This window comes from Ursus arctos, unplaced genomic scaffold (assembly GCF_023065955.2).
Source record: "Ursus arctos isolate Adak ecotype North America unplaced genomic scaffold, UrsArc2.0 scaffold_12, whole genome shotgun sequence".
NCBI lineage: Eukaryota > Metazoa > Chordata > Mammalia > Carnivora > Ursidae > Ursus > Ursus arctos.
The window spans coordinates 44282526-44301707 of NW_026622786.1; the positions used below are offsets into that span (position 1 = coordinate 44282526).

Below are 19182 nucleotides of genomic sequence, written 5' to 3' on the forward strand. Positions count from 1 at the left end.
TCATTTCTACAAATGGTGTGAAATATTTGTGTAGATAAAATGAAGCCTGACCAATTGAGTTGCTCAAACTCTAGCTAAATGTTTTAATCTAGATTTCTTAGCATTTCTTGGAGGTTTTGAAAGTGAATTTCTAAGATTAGCATTTTGGGAGAGGTAGTACTGCTTGAATTATGGAGTGTCAGAATTGGCAGAGAAAAATCATGAAACTCAGTCCTAAACTTTTGAGAGAAAGTTTGTTTTTTTGGGTTGATTTGTATCATACACTAATTTTTTTTTTCCTGTTTCAAGTGATAATACTCTGCCTTCTTGAAGTGTTTATCATCCTCATGCTGATCTTCCTCAGGGAACGAATCCGCATCTCTGTTGCCCTGCTGAAGGAAGGGAGCAAGTAAGGCCCTGATGGAGAAACTCCCATAATGTATATCAGTCACTCAAATCGGTCACTGCCTATTGTATAGATGCCCCCAGATGACTTCCCCTTTAAGACTTGTTAAGACTGAAGTTCAGACTTTGGCACTTATTAGAAAGGTCATGCTAACAAATCCTTCAGTGTCCCCAAACCTCAATTATCATAGTGTGAACTAAGGTTCAAACCTGTGTGGTGTATGTATTAGCACTTTTTGAACACCAAATGTATGTTAGAATAATGTGTGAAAGTAAGTGAAAATTGCTATATGAAAGTAACTTGTATTATATATTGTATTATTCCCCTGCTGAATCATACGTTAATATTGATGGTTGAGATCATTTGCAAAACTTTAAATCACCATAATTCTATAAAGTCAATTATGTGCTATTGCCATTTCTATACGAGTGGCAAAATTTGCTAATAGACAGAATAATTGATCCTAGGAGCACCAGACTATACATTTTCTATCTACAGCTCTTAATTCAGAACACTTTATACCCAGAGCCATTTTTGTTAAAAAAAAAGGCTATAAAATAAACACTAAAATTCATGCTGGGAGATAATAATACCTACAGTTTCTAAACTATTCCAAAGGTCACTTGAGGATAATACTTTAAACTTTTGAATAATGCATGGAAGAGACAAGAAAAGCATTACTATAAAGCCAACAGACCATGCATTCTATTTAGAATGATGAAAAACTAAGTTATTAACGACCAAAGACCAAATTATTTTAAATAGTCTGTAAGGATTATTTTAACAAAATTGTCATCTATAATAGTAAGAGTGCCACTTGAATCTAATGGTTTAAACAGTTAACAAGCAGTTTTTGTTAACTCTCTCTCCTTCCCATAACTGAAACCCTATCATTAGCCACTGAAAACTCCAGATTTGCTGGGTTTATTTCTTAAATAATATGATATTGTACAGTTCACTCTAACTTGCCCCACTAGTGTGTGTGTGTGTGTGTGTGTGTGTGTGTGTGTGTGTGTGTGTGAAAGGGCCAGTCCAACTGTGACAGGTTGATAATTTTTTTCAAGGGAAAGTAGCAGCTGGAATAAATTGGTGTGAGAATACAGGGTAAACATAGAGATGTTCAATGATTCACTTAATAGCAGTATTTGGAGAAAGGAGAGAACTTAGCTCAAATAGTGAGGTGAACGAGGTAACAAATGCAAAAGGCATCTAAGATATGCCAGGGCATTGCATTAGAAGTGGAAATAGTTCCATTATAGTTCTCAGTGGCTATATCAAACAGTATTGGGTTGCCAGTGTCATATGCTGAAAAGATTATTCAAAAGTAGTAACAGGGCAACTGGGATGGTGAACATTTCACACACCATGACTTAATGAGGAAATATTAAAGGAGTGATTATACTGGAGTATAAAAGAATAAGGAGTTCCTTGAAGGGCTGCTATATGGAAAAGATGATCATTTCTTCTCCAAAATGTAATGTATATGAGTAACAGGCTAGCAGATAAGGAAGAACTTTCTAATATTTTGGTTGTTAATAGAATAAGCGCTGTCATACAAAGTAAGTTTTTATCGCTCTATATGGTCACCAGAACTAATGGACGTATTTAAAAGATAGTATAGAAGGGATTCCTGAATTAGGAAGGGATTCTCACATTTGATCATATGATCTCAAGGTCCGCTCCAATTTTGAGAGTAAGACTCTAAACAAAAGGAAGAACTATGATTATAATGTAGCAAATCTTTATGAATCATACAGAAATAACCAAAGAGGAGAAGGTTTAGGGTATCAAATCTTTGAGTCATACAGAACCTTGGGGGAGCTTTGGGGAACTTTTGACAGGAATCAAATATGAACATTAAAAGAAGGCCTCTAATTACTAAAAACAAATAACATTTAAGTAAAACTTAAAAACCAATTGAAAAATTCAAAAATTTTAAAGAAAATGCCAGAATAATCAGCAAAAAAAGAGTCAATGGTTATTACTACCATTCTTAGAATGGATTAAGTCTAAAGCTTATTTCTAGTTTTAACAGATAAAGATTTAATTGAGAGATTGTATCTCTGAATCGTTTTGAATTTCAACTATTTGCTTTATTTCAGAGCTATTGGATACCTCCCTACTACATTAATTTATCCAGTTTTAACTTTCATTTTCCTCTCCATATGTATTGCCTACTGGGCAGTGACAGCAATGTATCCTTTGGTAATTGACATCTTTAAACCTCAGGTCCACCCTACTATTCAAGAACCAGGAGTTTGTGTCCAGTGCTTTCCATCCTAGGAAGACTAGGAACATTCTAAAGGTTTTCTGTTTTTCTGTTTTTTTGCTAAGCTCTAAGAAACTTTGTCTACTGATTGAATTCCCCCCCCCCCCAGGTAGGTCATATGGTAGATTTTATTTTGTCTTCACAATACTACTTCTTGGCAATAATTTAAGAAAATTCCTTTGTATTCTGTTAAGGGGCCACTCAGTATAGCTGACCCATGTTATATTATTTCAGGTCTGAAAAAATGTATGAATTATTAAAAGATTTGAAGTTTTTTGAAGTTAATCTCTCTGTAGACTTTTGAGTTATTTGTATTATTTTCTTGTCCATTTACTTTCCATCTACCAGCAAATAGTTTATCCTTAACAGGTTAACCCAGTTACTTGGCTACATCAGGGGTACCTGTATACAAAGTCATATCCCCAGAAGGGAAATGTAAACATGAAAATACAACCTGTGACCCAGAGGTAAGTCAAAGCAACTCTCTCTCTTTTACTTACTTCAATACAGAACTCTACTAAATTTCACCTAGCAGTTGTAAAAATCATTCAGAAATAGAGACCTTAACGGGGATCACTGTTAAGAAGGGAATGGTGGATCAGGTGTTAACAAGTGAGCACTGAAATGGTGGGCAGAATAGAGAGAAAGCACTATTATTTCCTGAGCCCATTTGTTCTGTCATATGCCCAAGAAGCAGGAATGGTCAACAACATTAATGTGAAATTTTAGTGGGTGTAGAGTGGTAAACATATGATAGAAAATGAAATACTTTACAGCACTCATTAAGGAATATAAAGTGATGGGATAGAATATAGGAATAACAGAGGCACCTGGGTGGCTCGGTGGATTAAGCATCTGCCTTTGACACAGGTCATGATTCCAGGGTCTTGGGATGGAGCCTCTTGTCGGGCTTCCTGCTTAGCGGGGAGTCTGCTTCTTCCTCTCCCTCTGCCTTTCTCTGCACTTGTGCTCATGCTCTCTCTCATGCTCGCTCATTCTCAAATCTTTAAAAAAAAAAAAAAAAACCCTACATATTCAAAAAAAGAAAATAGGACAAACAGAAGTTAATGGGAAAAGAGTAGGACATGCAGTTGGGGGGTTTCACAAGAAGAGAAGGCAGGAATGGTTATCTTGGAATGGCATTTCATACTATATTATCTGTATTTTTTTTTTTTCTGAGTGCAGATTTTTAATACAACTGAAATTGCCAAAGCTTGCCCTGGGGCTCAGTGTAACTTTGCTTTCTATGGTGGAAAGAGCCTGTACCATCAGTATGTCCCTACCTTCCAGATGTTCAATCTGTTTGTCTTTCTCTGGCTTATAAACTTTGTCATTGCCCTGGGTCAGTGTGCCCTTGCTGGTGCCTTTGCTTCTTATTACTGGGCCTTGAAAAAACCTGATGACATCCCACCGTATCCACTTTTTACTGCATTTGGACGAGCCATACGGTAAGTTCCATGTTGAATCCTACATCTATCTTCCCAGTTATGTTTAGCGTGCTTATAATTCAGTCTTATGCTTATATAATTCAAGTGGCAAAGTACAAATGAGGTCAAGGTATGATTTAAGATTCATGGATGTCCATTGGCTATGTCTGGTTTTATAGCCACAGGTTTACAATCCCTATCGAGGCCAACATCCTTCTAAAAGCCATAGGTTGCTGAAGATAAGTAGTAGGGGAGGGCACCAAAATAAAAATTAAGACTTAACTTGGCTCTGTCTCCCATTGCTTAGCCCAAACATTTTATTTTATGATGACAAGCTACTGGTATCATTTTTGTAGATGAAGGGCAATATAGATGTGTATCATTTAAAATCCTCTAAGAAGACCTTTCTCAACCTGAATAAGAAAGTGTAATAAACTCTTTCCCGTCTTTCTGCAGATCCTTTCTACCTATTAAAATTGTTTAGCATCCTTTTAGTTAGTAGCAACGATATTTTAATGTTGATTCTCATTTTATCTTTGCCCAGATATCACACAGGATCCCTAGCATTTGGATCTTTAATTCTTGCATTAGTTCAAATGTTTAAATTCGTCCTAGAATACTTGGACCGCCGTCTTAAAGGTAAGACTCCAGAATTCATCTTTTCTCAGACTTCCTCACTTCCGTAAAGAGAATGGATTGGGGCAAGGAGTTAAGGGAAATGTGATGACTACAAGTTGGACTAGGATAATAAGGATGGAGGTGGTCAGATTGGGAATATGTTTGGAAGGAAAAGCCAACAGGACTTGCTGAGAGATAGGATATGGGACAGGAGAGGATGGAAAGAGAAGCAGTGGTGAAAAAAAGAAAAAGTGTGTGATTCCATTTACTAAGATGTAGAAACCGGCGGAAGCAAATTTCAAAGAAGAGATGAAAAACCATGTTTTTGGCGTATTAATATTGAGAAGCATGGTGGAGACGTCTGGCAGTTTAAGTCTGAAGCTCAGGATGAGACAGGCTTAAAATATAAATGGGTGTCATCAGCATAAATCTTTACACATAACACATATAGTTGACAAACTCTATTTTGAATGCATTTTATTATTAATTGCCAAAACAGTCTTCAAACAGAACAACTAAGTTGAACATTCCCAGTTACCTGATTTTAAAACTTAATATAAAGCTACAGTAATCAAAACAGTGTGGTGCTAGCGTAAGGACAGACACGTAGACCTGGACTAGAATAGACGCCCCAAAATTAACCCTCACATATAAGGCCATTCAATGGGGAAAGGACAGTTTTTTCAACTAACATTACTAGAAAAATGAATATCTACCTGCAAAAGAATGAAATTGGACCCTTACACAATAAAGAAAAATTAATTCAAAATGGATCAAATACTTAAAAGCTAAAATAAAAGTAAAACTCTTAGAAGAAAGCAAAAGAGGAAATCTTCATGGATGTTGTATTTGATGAAGATTTCTTAGCACGGATAACAAAAGAAAAAAGATTAAATAGACTTCATACACACACACACACACACACAAAGTTTGTGCATCAAAGGACACTACTAAGAGACTGAAAAGACAACCCATAGAATAGGAAAAAATATTTGCAAGTCATCTACCAGATAAGCAACTAATATTCAGAATATATAAAGAGCTTCCACGGTGGCAAGATGGTAGAAAAATAGGGGACCTTATTTCATCTGGTCCCTTGAATTTAGCTGAATGTCTATCAAACCATTCTGAACACCCATGAATTCAGCCTGAGATGTAAGAAAATATATCTGGAACTCTACAAGTAGAAAAGGAACTGGGTTTTTTTTTTTTTTGCAAGGTAGGAGGTGCAGAGACGTGAATCTGTGGGGAGATGTCGGAAGATAAACGGAGGGGGAGGGAGCTTCCATAAGCTAGCTACTGGAAAATGAGATATAACACTGGAGCGCAAGATTGGAACCCTTAGAAATCTGCCCCAGTGAGAGACATCCCCTTCTTAAAGGGGTACAGGGGATGGAAAGAGCAGAATTCTGGGTGGGTCATTGTGGTCTCAGGATCCCAGGAGACACAGAAAGAATGGGGGTGCCCAAGCAGTGGAGCGGGGAAATTTATTATGGTCGGTGAGCCCAGAAGGGACTCTCAGCCCATGTTGCCATAAACCATGAGCTGAGCTGGTCGGGTGACCGCTCTGCCTGAGCACCCTGAAAAGGATTGGAACACACGGCCATTTGCCATACCCCAGGAAAGGCGAAAGGGTGCGCCCACGACTGAGCAACAGCTCTCAGGGCAGTGGCCCTGGAAAGGACACTAAGGTAACACCCAGCAGTCCCGAGAGCAGTGGAGCATGGTATGCGCACGAGCCCACAACCACTCTCAGTCCCTGGGCACACAGAGGCAGCGACACAGGTCCCTTGGCCACCCACTGAAGGATTACAGTGGGCCCCCGCACTGGAGGAGACTGTGGAGACTGGCACAAACAAAAGTGAAGACTATTTGACCCAGAGGGTTTATTGAAGAGGGGGGACTGCGATCTTTCAGCTCTGGGGCTGGGGATTGGTACGGCCATTTTTATTTTGATCCTCTAAAGAGGTGCAGAAAGCCTCCAGGGAACAAAAGCCACACAGAGGACCAGCTTCAACTGAGCCCAGCCCTCTGGCAAGGGGAGGTGCAACTCCAACCAGGCAAAGACCTGAGAAGCAGCACAGCAGGCCCCTCCCCTAGAAAATAATCTGGAAGAACAGGTGCAAACTAGGTTCACCGATCCCACAGGACTAAAATTCCAGCACCAGGGGAAAATAGTATATTGAGCTTGAGGTTTATTCTCACGATTTGGTTATCTTTCAGTCTAAAATTTTCCATTTCTTCTTCTTCTTCTTTTTTTTTGTTTTTTTTTACCTTTTCCCCATTTCAACTAGTTTATTTAACCAACTTATGTTTTTAAATTGCTTTTTAACTTAGTTTTTACATATACATTTAATAGATATATGCTTCATTTTAGTCCTTTTTTTCACTATTCAATTTTATTTTTGTATATAGATAAGTTTTCCTTTCTTTGCAGTTTTGGGAGGTAGTGTCTTCTAACACACAGCAATTATAAAGTTAATAATCAGGCTAGAAAAAAAGCATAAAAGACAGTAGAGAATCTCTAAGTGTAGAAGTGAGATCTAATCAGGCCAAACTTAAAAATGCTATAACTGAGATGCAGTCTAAGTTGGATGCTCTAACAGCTAGGGTGAATGAGGCAGAAGAGAGAGTAAGTGATCTAGAAGGCAGGCTTATAGAAAGGAACAGAGAAAGAGTAGTCTGAGAAAGACAACTCAGAGCCCATGAAGAAACACCTCAAGAATTAATGATGCTTTGAAATGAACAAATGTCAGAATTATTGGTGTGCCTGAGGGGGAAGAGAGAGAGAGCGAGCCAGAAATATATTTGAGCAAATCATAGCTGAGACCTCCCTGATCTGAGGAAAGAAACAAGTGTTCATGTCCAAGAGGCAGAGAGGACCCCTCCCAAAATCAATAAAAATAGATAAACACCCTGACATATAATAGTGAAGCTTGCAGATTTTAGAGAAAAAGAGAGAATCCTGAGACCAGCTTGAGACAAGGGGGTTCCTTATCTACAGAGAAAGGAACATCAGATTAACATCAGGCCTATCCACAGAAACCTGGCAGGCCAGAAAGGGCTGGCACTATATATTCAGGGTACTAAATGAGAAGAACATGCAACCAAGAATTCTTTTTCCAGCAAGGCTGTCATTCAGAATGGAAGGAGAGATAAAGAGATAAACCTAACCAAAGAGGTAAAGGATCTGTACTCTAAAAACTCCAGAACACTTATGAAAGAAATTGAGGAAGACACAAAGAAATGGAAAAACATTCTATGCTCATGGATTGGAAGAATAAACATTATTAAAATGTCTATGCTGCCCAGAGCAATCTACAGATTCAGTGCAATCCCTATCAAAATACCATCAACATTTTTCAAAGAGCTGGAACAACCAATCCTAAAATTTGTATGGAACCACAAAGACCCCAAATAGCCAAAGCAATCTTGGAAAAGAAAACCAAAGCTAGTGGCATCACAATCCTGGACATCAAGCTATATTACAAAGCTGTGATCAAGACAGCATGGTACTGGCACAAAAACAGACACATAGATTATTGGAACAGAGTAGAGAGCCCAGAAACGGACCCTCAACTCTATGGTCAACTAATCTTTGGCAAATTGGGAAAGAATATCCAATGTGAAAAAGACAGTCTCTTCAATAAATGGTGTTGGGAAAATTGGACAGCCACATGCAAAAGAATGAAACGACTATTCTCTTACACCATACACAAGGTAAACTCAAAATGGATGAAAGACCTAAATTTGAGATAGGAATCCATCAAAATCCTAGAGGAGAACATAGGCAGTAAGTTCTTCAACCTTGGCTGCAGCAACTTCTTGCAAAACACCTCTCCAAAGGCAAGGGAAACAAAGGCAAAAATGAACTTTTGGGACTTCATCAAGATAAAAAGCTTCTGCATAGCAAAGGAAACAGTTAACAATGCTAAAAGGCAACCTACAGAATGGGAGAAGATATTTGCAAATGACATATTAGATAAAGGACTGGTATCCAAGATCTATAAAGAATTTATCAAACTCAACACCCAAAAAGCAAATAATTTAGTCAAGAAATGGGCAGAAGACTTGAACAGACACTTCTCCAATGGATGGCTGGCAGATAAATGAGAAAATGCTCCACATCACTTGTCATCAGGGAAGTACAAATCAAAACCATAATGAGATACCACCTTATACCAGTTAGGATGGCTAAAATTAACAAGACAGGAAACAACAAATGTTGCTGAGGATGCAGAGAAAGGGTAACCCTCTTACACTGTTGGGAATGCAAGCTGGTGCAGCCACTCTGGAAAACAGTATGAAGGTTCCTCAAGAAGTTAAAAATAGAGCTACTCTACAACCTGGCAGCTGCTCTACTGGGTATTTACTCTAAAGATACAGATGTAGTGAAAAGAAGGGGTACCTGCACCCCAATGTTCATAGAAGCAATGTCCACAATAGCCAAACTGTGGGTGGAGCCCAGATGCCCTTCAATAGATGAATTGATAAAGATGATGTGGTTCATATATACAATGGAATATTACTCAGCCATCAGGATGAATACCTACCATTTACATCGACATGAACAGAACTCCAGGGTATTATGCTGAGTCAGGTGAGTCAGTCAGAGAAAGACAATTATCGTATGGTTTCACTCATAGGTGGAATATAAGAAATACCAGAGAAAATCACAGGGGAAGGGAAGGAAAACTGAATGGGAAGAAATCAGAGAGGGAGACAAAACATGAGACACTCTGGACTCCAGGAAACAAGCTGAGGGTTACAGAAGGTGGGGGGAATGGGGTAACCGGGTGATGGGTATTAAGGAGGGCACATGTTGTGAACACTAGGTATTATACACAACTAATGAATCACTGAGCACTGCAACATAATAAAAAATATTATAATAAAAAAATAGCACAACATTTTATGGTAAAAAAAAAAAAACCAAACCAATGAAGTACTATATGTTGGATAATTGAATTTAAATTTAAAAAAGAGCCTCCACAACTCAACAATAAACAATATGATTCAACATGAACAAAGGATTTTTTAAATTATGGAAAAATTTTTCAGCTTTATTGAGGTATAATTGACAAAACTGTAATATATTTCAAGTGTACAACATGTTTTTTGATATACACATACATTGTGAAAGGAGTCCCCCATTCAAGGTAATAAACATGTTCATTACCTCATATATTTCTCTTTTCCTCTTTTCTTTCTTTCCCTCCCTTCCTTCCTTCTATGAGAATAGCTTAAGTTCTCTATAAGCAAATTTAAATTATACAATGTAGTATTATCACTATAATCACCGTTACACATTGGATCAAAAGACCTTACTCATCTTATACTTAAAATGGATACCATTTTACAAGCCTCTCCTATTTCCCCTACCCTCCCCCAGACTGTAGTGACCACCATTCTGCTCTTTCTATGAGTTCAATATTTTTTAAAATGCTGCATGTAAGTGATATCATGTGTATTTGTCTTTCTCTATCTGGCTTATTTTGCTTAGTATCATGCTCTTCAAGTTCATCTGTGTTGTTGCAAAAGCAGTATTTCCTTCTTTTTAAAAGTTGAATAATGTTCCATTGTGTATCTATACCACATTTTCTTTACCCATTGTTCCATTGAATGACACGTTTTCATACATTTGATATCGTAAATGATGCTGCAGTGAACATAGGAGTACAGATATCTGTTTGAGATAGTGATTTCATTTTCTTTGGAAATATATGCAAAAGTGGAATTTCTGGATCATATGGTAGTTCTATTTTTAAATTTTTGAGGAATTTCCATACTGTTTTCCATAGTGAACGCACCAATTTACATTCTCACCAACAGTATACAAGAGTTCCCTTTTCTCCACATCTTCACCTGCACATCCTTATCTTTTGTCTTTGGATAATAGACATCCTATCCTCTACCTCATTGTGGTTTTGATTTGCATTTCTCTGATGAGTAGTAATGTTGAGCACAATTTCGTGTACTTATTGGCCATCTGTATGTCTTCTTTGGAAAAATGTCTTTTCAGGTCCTTTACCCATTTTTTTTAATTGGGTTATTGGTGTTGTTCCTATTGAATTCTATGAGTTCCTTGTACATTTTGGATATTAACTCATCATCACATACATTGCTTGCAAATATCTTCTCCCATTCCATAGGTTGCCTTTTCATTTTGTTGATGGTTTCCTTTGCTGTGCAGAAGCTTTTTAATTTGATGCAGTCTCACTTGTTTATTTTTGCTTTTATTGCCCTTGCTTTTGGCATCAGTTCCAAATAATCATTGCCAAGAAGAATGTCAAAGAGCTTGCCCCTGTGTTTTCTTCTAGGAGTTTTATGGTTTCAGGTCTCCATTCAAATATTTAATCCATTTTGAATTGTTTTGTGTGATGTAAGAGTCCAATTTTATGCATTTGCATGCGGGCATTGTTTCCCCAGAACCATTGAATTCAAGAGACTAACCTTTCTCCATTGTATATTCTTGACTTCTTTTTTGAAAATTAATTGACCATATATACATGGGTGTATTTCTGGGTTCTCTATTCTGTTCCATTCATCTATGTGTCTTTTCTTTCCCAATGCTATAGTATTTTGATTACCATGCTTTGTAATAGTTTGAAATCAGGAAATGTAATGCCTTCAGCTTTATTCTTTTCACAATTGCTTTGGCTATTCAGAGTCTTTTGTGGTTCCAAACAAATTTTAGGGCTGTTTTTTCTATTTCTGTGAAAAATACCATTGGAATTTTGATAGGAATTACATTGATTTTGTAAATTGCTTTGGGTATTATGGACATTTAACAATATTAATTTTTCCAAACCATGATCATAGGATATTTTTCATTTACTTGTCTTTATTTTATCAATGGCTTACAGTTTTCAATGCACAAGTAATTCCCCACCTTAGTTAATTTTCTTTCTAGGTATTTTCTTGTTTTTGATGCAATTGTAAATGGGATTGTTTTCTTAATTTCTCTTTTCATTAGTTAGTTAATATACAGAAATGCAGCTGAGTTTGTACATTGATTTTCTTTCCTGCAACTTCACTGAATTCATTTATTAGTTCTAATAGGTTGGAGTTTTTTGTTTGTTTGTTTTGTTTTTGGTGCACTGTAGGGTTTTCTATAAATAATATCGTGATCTGCAAAGACAATTTTACTTCTTCTTTTCCAGTTTTAATCCCTTTTATTTTGTTTTTCTTGCCTAATTGCTCCGACTAGGACTTCTAGTACTATGTTGAATAAAAATGGCAGGAGTTGACATCCTTGTCTTATTCCTGATTTTAGAGGAAAAGCTTTCAGCTTTTTACCAGTGAGTATCATGTTAGTTGTGGCCTTGTCATATGTGGCTTTTATTATGTTAAGGCATTCTATAATCAATTTATTGAGAGATTTTTTTATCATGAAAGGAGGTTGAATTTTGTCAAGTAAATTTTCTGCATCTACCAAGATGACCATGATTTTGATCCTTCATTTTGTTAATGTGGTACATCCTATTTACTAATTTGCGTATATTGAACCATCCTTGCATCTCTTGGATAAATCCACTTGATCTTGGTGTATGATCCTTTTACTGTACTGCTGAATTCAGTTTGCTAATACTTTGTTGAGGATTTTTGCATTTATGTTCATTAGGGATATTGGCCTATAATTTTCTCTTTGTGTAGTGTCCTTTTCTTGCTTTGGTTATCAGGGTGATGCTCGCCTTGTAAAATGAATTTGGAAATGTTTCTCCTCCTCTGTTTTTTAGAAGAGTTTGAGAAGGATTGGTATTAATTCTTTAAATGTTTGATAGGATTTACCAGTAAAGCCATCTGGTTGTAGCCTTTTGTTTGTTGGGAAGTTTTTGATTATTGATTCAAAATCCTTACTAGTAATTGATCTTTACAGATTTTCTATTTCAGCATAATTCAGTCTTGGTAGGTTGTATGTCTGTAGGAATTTATCCATTTATTCTAGGTTATCTAATTTGTGTACAGTTGTTCATAGTAGTTTCTTATGATCCTTTGTATTTCTGAGGTATTGATTGTAATATCTTCTCTTTCATTTCTGTATTTATTTCTTTGCTCCTTAGTCTAGCTAAAGGTTTATTAATTTTGTTTATCTTTTCAAAAAAAAAAAAAACTGTTAGTTCCACTGATGTTTCCTGTGGTCTTCTTAATCTCTGTTTCTTTCACTTCCACTCTGAGTTTTGCCATATCTTTCCTTCCACTAATTTTGTGCTTAGTTTGTTCTTCTTTTTCTACTTCCTTAAGGTGTAAAGTCAGATTGATATCTTTTGTTTTTCTTAATATAGATCTTCATTGATATGAACTTCCTTCTTAGAACTACTTTGCTGCATTCCATATGTTGGCATGTTGTGTTGAGTTTTGTCTCAAGATACTCTTTGATTTCCTTTTTGATTTCCTCTTTGGCTCATTGGTTGTTCAATAGCATGATGTATAATTTCCACACACTAGTGAATTTTCCAATTTTCTTCCTGTAATTGATGTCTAGTTTCATACCATTGTGGTTGTAAAAGATGCTTGATATGATTTCAGTCTTCTTACATTTATTAAGAACTGTTTTGTGATCTAGCATATGATCTATCCTGGACAGTGTTCCATATGCGCTTGAGAAGAATGTGTATTCTGCTATGTTTGGAAGGACTGTATTGTAAATGTCCAATCTGTCTGGTCACTGTATAGTTTAAGTCCAGTACTTCGTTTTGATCTTCTATCTGGATGATCTATTGTTGAAAGTGGGGTATTGAAATCCTCTACTATTATATTGCTGTATGTTTCTCCCTTCATATCTGTTTATATTTGCTTTGTATATTTAGGTGTTCCAATGTTGGGTACATAAATATTTACAATTTTTATATTCTTTTGATGAATAGACCCCTTTATCACAGTATAATGACCTTAATGTTACAGTTTTTGGCTTAAAGTCTATCTTGTCTGATATAAGTATAACTATTCCCACTTTGGTTTCCATTTGCATGAAAAATCTTTTTCCAAACCTTCACTTTCATTCTATATGTGTTTTTACAGGTAAAGTGAGACTTATAGATAGCTTATAGTTGAGAGCTGCTGCTGCTGCTTCTTTTCTAATACACTCAGCCACTCTGTGTCTTTTGATTGGAGAATTTAGTTCATTTATATTACACTTATGGACTTAGTATTGCCATTTTGTTAATTGTTTTCTGGCTGTTTTATATCTTACACAAAATATCTTACAGTTATATCAATCTATTTTAAGCTGGTAACTTAATTTCAAATGTGTACAAAAGCTCTACATTTTTACACTTCCCCACATTTATGCTACATTTTTGATGACACAATTTACATCTTTTTACATTGTGTATCCATTAACAACTTATTGTCATTATAGTTATCTTTAACACTTTATATTTTAATCTTTATACTAGAATTGTGATTTACCTGCTACCATTATTTTTAGAGTATTCTGAATTTAACTATATATTTACCTTTTACCAGTGAATTTTATACTTCCACGTATTTTCATGTTACCAATTAGCATCCTTTTGTTTCAGCTTAAAAAACTCTCTTTAACATTTCTTGTAAGTCTGTCTAGTGAGGATGAATTCTTCAGCTTTTATTTGTCTGGAAAACTTTATCCTTCAATTTTTAAGGACAACTTTGCCCCATAGAGTTTCTTGCTTGGCAATTTTTTTCTTTCATCACTTTGAATATATCATTACACTCTATTCTGGCCTATAAAATTTCTGCTGAAAAAGTCACTTTTCTGTGACTTTTTTTTTACCCTGAAAAAGTTAAAAGTCACTTTTCTCCTGCTACCTTTAACTGCTTTTCAACTTTTGAAAATTTAATTGTATGTGTTTCAGCGTGGTTCTCTTCAGATTCATCTTTTTTGGGATTCTTTAGACTTTCTGGATCTGAATGTCCATTTGTTTCTCTAGATTAGGAAAGTCTTTAGCCATTATTTCTTCGAGTAAGCTTTCTGTCCTTTTCTCTCTTTCTCTCTTCTCCTTCTGGGATCTCCATTTTGGTCTGCTTGATGGTGTCCAGTAAATCCATCACTCTTTCCATTCTTTTTCCCTTTTGCTTCTCTAATTGGATGAATTCCACTGCTCTGTCTTTGAGTTTGTTGATCCCTTCCTCTGCTTGATCTGGTCTGCTATTAAAACTCTCTATTGAATTCTCTAAGTCTGTTACCATATTCTTTGGTTCTATGAATTCTGTTTAATGCTTTTTTATATTTTCTGTCCCTTTGTTAAAATTCTCAATGTTCATGCATTGTTCCCCTGACCTTGATGAACATCTTTATGGCCATTATTTCAAACTCTATCCGGTAGACCACTTACTTCTGAAATATCAGTTTCTGGAGATTTATCTTGGTTTTTTGTTTGGAACATATTCCCCTCTTTCTCCATTTTTTCTTGACTCTCTATGGTGGATTCGTTGTATTAGATAAAACAAGTCACTTCTCCCGGTGTTGACAGACTGATCTCATACAGGAGATGAATTTCATCAATCAGCCCAGCTCAAGCTTCTGGTCTCTCAAGTATTTGTGATTGTCCTAGCCACCAGTTATTCTTAATGGTCCACAATGTGTCAAGACCTACCAGTGTTCCAAAGAGAAGGATCACAGTCAGAACCTATATGCAAGCTGATTAGAAGCCAGACCCTCAGCCAGCAGGTGGGAAAATATGTAGTTAAGCCTCTTCACAGAGAAACTGGAAAGTGGGTATTCTTGCCTATTCCTTCTGAACTGAGCCAGGGTGTACATCTATACTGGGATTGTAGGAGGGTGCCCCTGAACCATTTATAAACTGCTTATTTGTTCATTATAGTCCCATGGGACTTTTCAGTACAACCCATTAGCTGTCAGAGCTGGGGAAGGTGTGGATCATCCCTTGGGCAACAGCTGCAAAAACTAGGGCAGTAGGTATGTTTAAAATCTTCCAAACAGATGTTTGTGGCCTAATTATATAATTGGAGTTAGCTAGAGGGAGAAAGTAGTAGAAGTGCCCACTAGCTCCCCTGGACAATTCCATGAAGGATTGCAGCTAGCACCTACAAATTATAAGCCAGACCCTTAGGCAGTGGGTTGTTATGTAGTCCAGACCCTTCCAGGAAAAGACTGGAAAATGGACATTTTTCCCCTGTTTTCTCTGTGCTAAGCCCTGGGGAGGACAGCCACAGTGAGTGCTAGCATGTAAAGAACTAGCTTTGTTTTCTGTAGTGCTGTAGGACTTGTGGTTATAAACTCCACCGGCTTTCAGAGGTACAGATTTTGGGGTCCTGTCCCTTGGGTGGGAGCCTTAAAAGCTGGAATCCTATATGTACTGTACAAATGCTTTACTTCTCAGAAAGAGGCTGAGAGTTGAGGCTATCTTCCTTATAGTATGGTTCTGTGCCAGAAATGAGGTTTACAATATGTTTGTCTCATCCTTTCCTACCCATTTCACTGTGGTTATTTTTTTAGTTGCCTGATGTGGTAGGAGTCACTCAGCTAGTTTCTGTTTTTTTCACAGAGGAAATTGTTCCATTTGTAGCAGTACTTTAGGTGCATCTGTGGAAGGGGGGAAGTTCAGGGGCCTCCTATGTCACCACCTTGGTCCCTTCTACAAAGGACTGGCATATACATTGCTCCAAAGAAGATACACAAATGGTGAATAAGCACATGGAAAGATACTCAGTAGTATTCATTAAGGAAATTCAAATCAAAATTGTAATAAGGTTACCATTTCACATCCATTATAATGGCTACTACTTTAAAAAATGAAAAATAACAAGTATCTGTAGGATGAGGATAAACTGGGAACCTCTGTGTATTGTTGGTGGGAATGTAAAGTGGTATAGCCATTATGGAGAACATTATGGTGATTCTTCAGAAAATTAAAAATAGGATTGCCATATGATCCAGCAATTTCACTTCTATAGATATATACTCAAAAGAATTGAAAACAGGGACTCAGATACTTTCAAGTATTCACATTAGCATTATTCATTGTAGCTAAAAGGTTGAATAACCCCAATTTCCATGAACAGATAAAAGGATCATCAAAATGTGATATATATATATATTTATATATGCATGATGGAATGTTTTTCAGTTCTAAAAAGGAATGAGATGATGAAACTTGAAAACTTTGTTAAGTGAAATACACAAGACACAAAAGGATTAATATTGTATCATTTCACTTAAAGGAGGTGTCCAGAAGAGGCATATTCATACAAACTACAATAAAAGTTACCGTGGGCTTGGGGAAGAGGAGAATGAGAAGTTATTGTTTAATAGGTACAGAGTTTCTATTTGAGATGATGAAAAGTTCTAGAAATGGATAGTGATGATGGTTGCACAACACTGTGAATGCACTTAATGAATTGAATTGTACAGTATTGTACATAATTGAATTGTACACTTAAAATGGTTAAAACGGTAACTGTATATTTTACCAAAATTAAAAAAAAAGATCTATTTTTTTTATCATAGAGTTTAGTTACAAATCACTAATAGATTTGAATATTTCATTTTCATAGAGGCCCAGAACAACATTTCTAAATTTCTACAATGCTGCCTGAAATGCTGTTTCTGGTGTGTGGAAAAAATGGTAAAGTTTTTTAACAGAAATGCCTATGTTATGGTAAGTAGATTATTTTTTATTTACTAAATTTCTTCTTTGCAAACCCAAACCCCATGTGTCCATTTCCATCTCTAACAATTTTTACATCATGCATTTGAATTTATCACCATGTTGATATAAGGATTTGTGAATCCCATGCATGATTCAGGGCTATGCTTTCCTGGTTGAGATAATATCTTAACTGTACTTCATTATTACTGTTAATATCTTTTTAAAGAGGGAAAATATTATTTACCTTAGAAATTTTTAAATATGCTAGATTGAAAAGATTTTGTGTGTCTTTGATATAGTTTGGTAGAAGGAGAGGTTAGTCTACATTTCACTCTGTGAGAAAAATATCTTTCTGGGATTTACATATTTCTAGGGAATGGTCTGTTTCTTTTTATAAATCTTATGTTGAAATGTGTGGGAATTGACAAGGCCTAACTGAATGTGTTACTTATTTCCTATGGGGAATATGGAGATTTTTTTAAAGTAGGGGTTCTAAAAACATAACTCTTCTAAAATTTAGTAACTACAGCCTTAAGATACTTGCTTGTTTTCACCATGACACAGAGTCTGCAGGGGTGATTCAAATAGTCATGAAGATTTAAATAGTCATTAATTTACCTCCAATGAGAATACCATACTGAGCCTTTTAATCAGCAAATCAATGTATTGAAAGGTGCTGGTTTCCTGAGAATGATTTTTAATGTGAATGCTGCAACATTTATCCCATTCACAACAGACCCTAACCAAAACACTTCAAAGACAGAAGCCATATCCTGGGATTTGAGAAAAAGATCTCCCTCTGTGTGAATTCCCACGGAGTTTACAGGCATATAGCATCTGAAGCACACCTTATTGTCAACGCCCCTGACAGCTGTGCAGAGTTGAGAATATACAGTTCCCGGGTCTCCCACATACCCAAATGATGGAAAGAGGAATGACAATAGCTGTTTGGGTGATAAGAGAATTAATTCATTTTCCTGTCATTGGATTGTCTATTGGTCTTGTTAGGGTATGTTACTGACTCCAGAATATTAACAACTCTTTCCCTCAGATTGCAATATATGGCAAAAACTTCTGCAGGTCAGCAAGAGATGCTTTCAATCTGCTGATGAGAAATGTTTTAAAGTAAGTAATCAGGTTGAATTTGCAAAAGACAATTTGGTGAACCTTGAGCACCACATACTTCACATGTTGTGATTTAAATTGATGGTAGCCTTATCAGACATGAATATTATCTTTCAATTGGATAGATTTAAATCTTCTCTCTCACACCATGTCTTTTTATATCTTAGAATGTTGCTTCCATCATCTGTCTACATCTTCACACTCACTGGCATTTTATTGATTTTAATTATCCCTTCTGCTCAAGAAATTCTCCACACAAACAGCATGTCTCTTACCATTTCCCCCCTCCACAAATTGACAGAGTCTGAGTGAGCAAAAGCAGGGAAGAAATGAAACCTCCTCAAAATTCAGGGTGTCTTAAACTTTGAAACAGAGGCTGACATAACTAATAGAGCCTGATAGCCCCACAATGCCATCTTCTGTTCACTTCATCAGAAATAAATCAGAACTTCATTCCTGGGGTCTACCTTCATTTCCTGCATTTAACAAAGGCCAAATAAAATTTCCAGGGAAGACACATCATAATGAGCTCATGAATTATTTACTTTTATAAATTTCAAGTGACAAATGTAATTTAAACACAAAATTATACTTACTTTTTTCTGATTCTCAGAGTTGCAGTTATGGATAAAGTTACAGACTTTGTACTAATCCTGGGGAAAATTCTAGTTGCTGGATGTATAGGTAAGTAATAATAATAAACATAATAAGTTTAGAAGGTACTTGGAAAAACTTCTTTGCTACAAAAAAACTATATTCCTTTGT

The 19182-nt window shown here is 36.2% G+C and overlaps 1 protein-coding gene across 7 annotated transcripts in view; it reads left to right on the forward strand.

Moving 5' to 3' along the window:
* The window catches only part of SLC44A5 (solute carrier family 44 member 5), a 374691-nt gene that overhangs the window by 346657 nt on the left and 8852 nt on the right, over window positions 1-19182 (forward strand). For 6 of the 7 annotated variants that reach the window (XM_048220289.2, XM_057310554.1, XM_057310550.1 and 3 more), the window contains 8 exons: window positions 289-388; window positions 2488-2580; window positions 3034-3121; window positions 3840-4102; window positions 4626-4720; window positions 17198-17301; window positions 18344-18417; window positions 19031-19101. In XM_048220289.2, coding sequence (XP_048076246.1) covers window positions 289-388; window positions 2488-2580; window positions 3034-3121; window positions 3840-4102; window positions 4626-4720; window positions 17198-17301; window positions 18344-18417; window positions 19031-19101 — 888 coding nt within the window. The remainder of the gene's footprint in view (window positions 1-288; window positions 389-2487; window positions 2581-3033; window positions 3122-3839; window positions 4103-4625; window positions 4721-17197; window positions 17302-18343; window positions 18418-19030; window positions 19102-19182) is intronic. The other variant, XM_057310555.1, reaches the window with a different exon arrangement.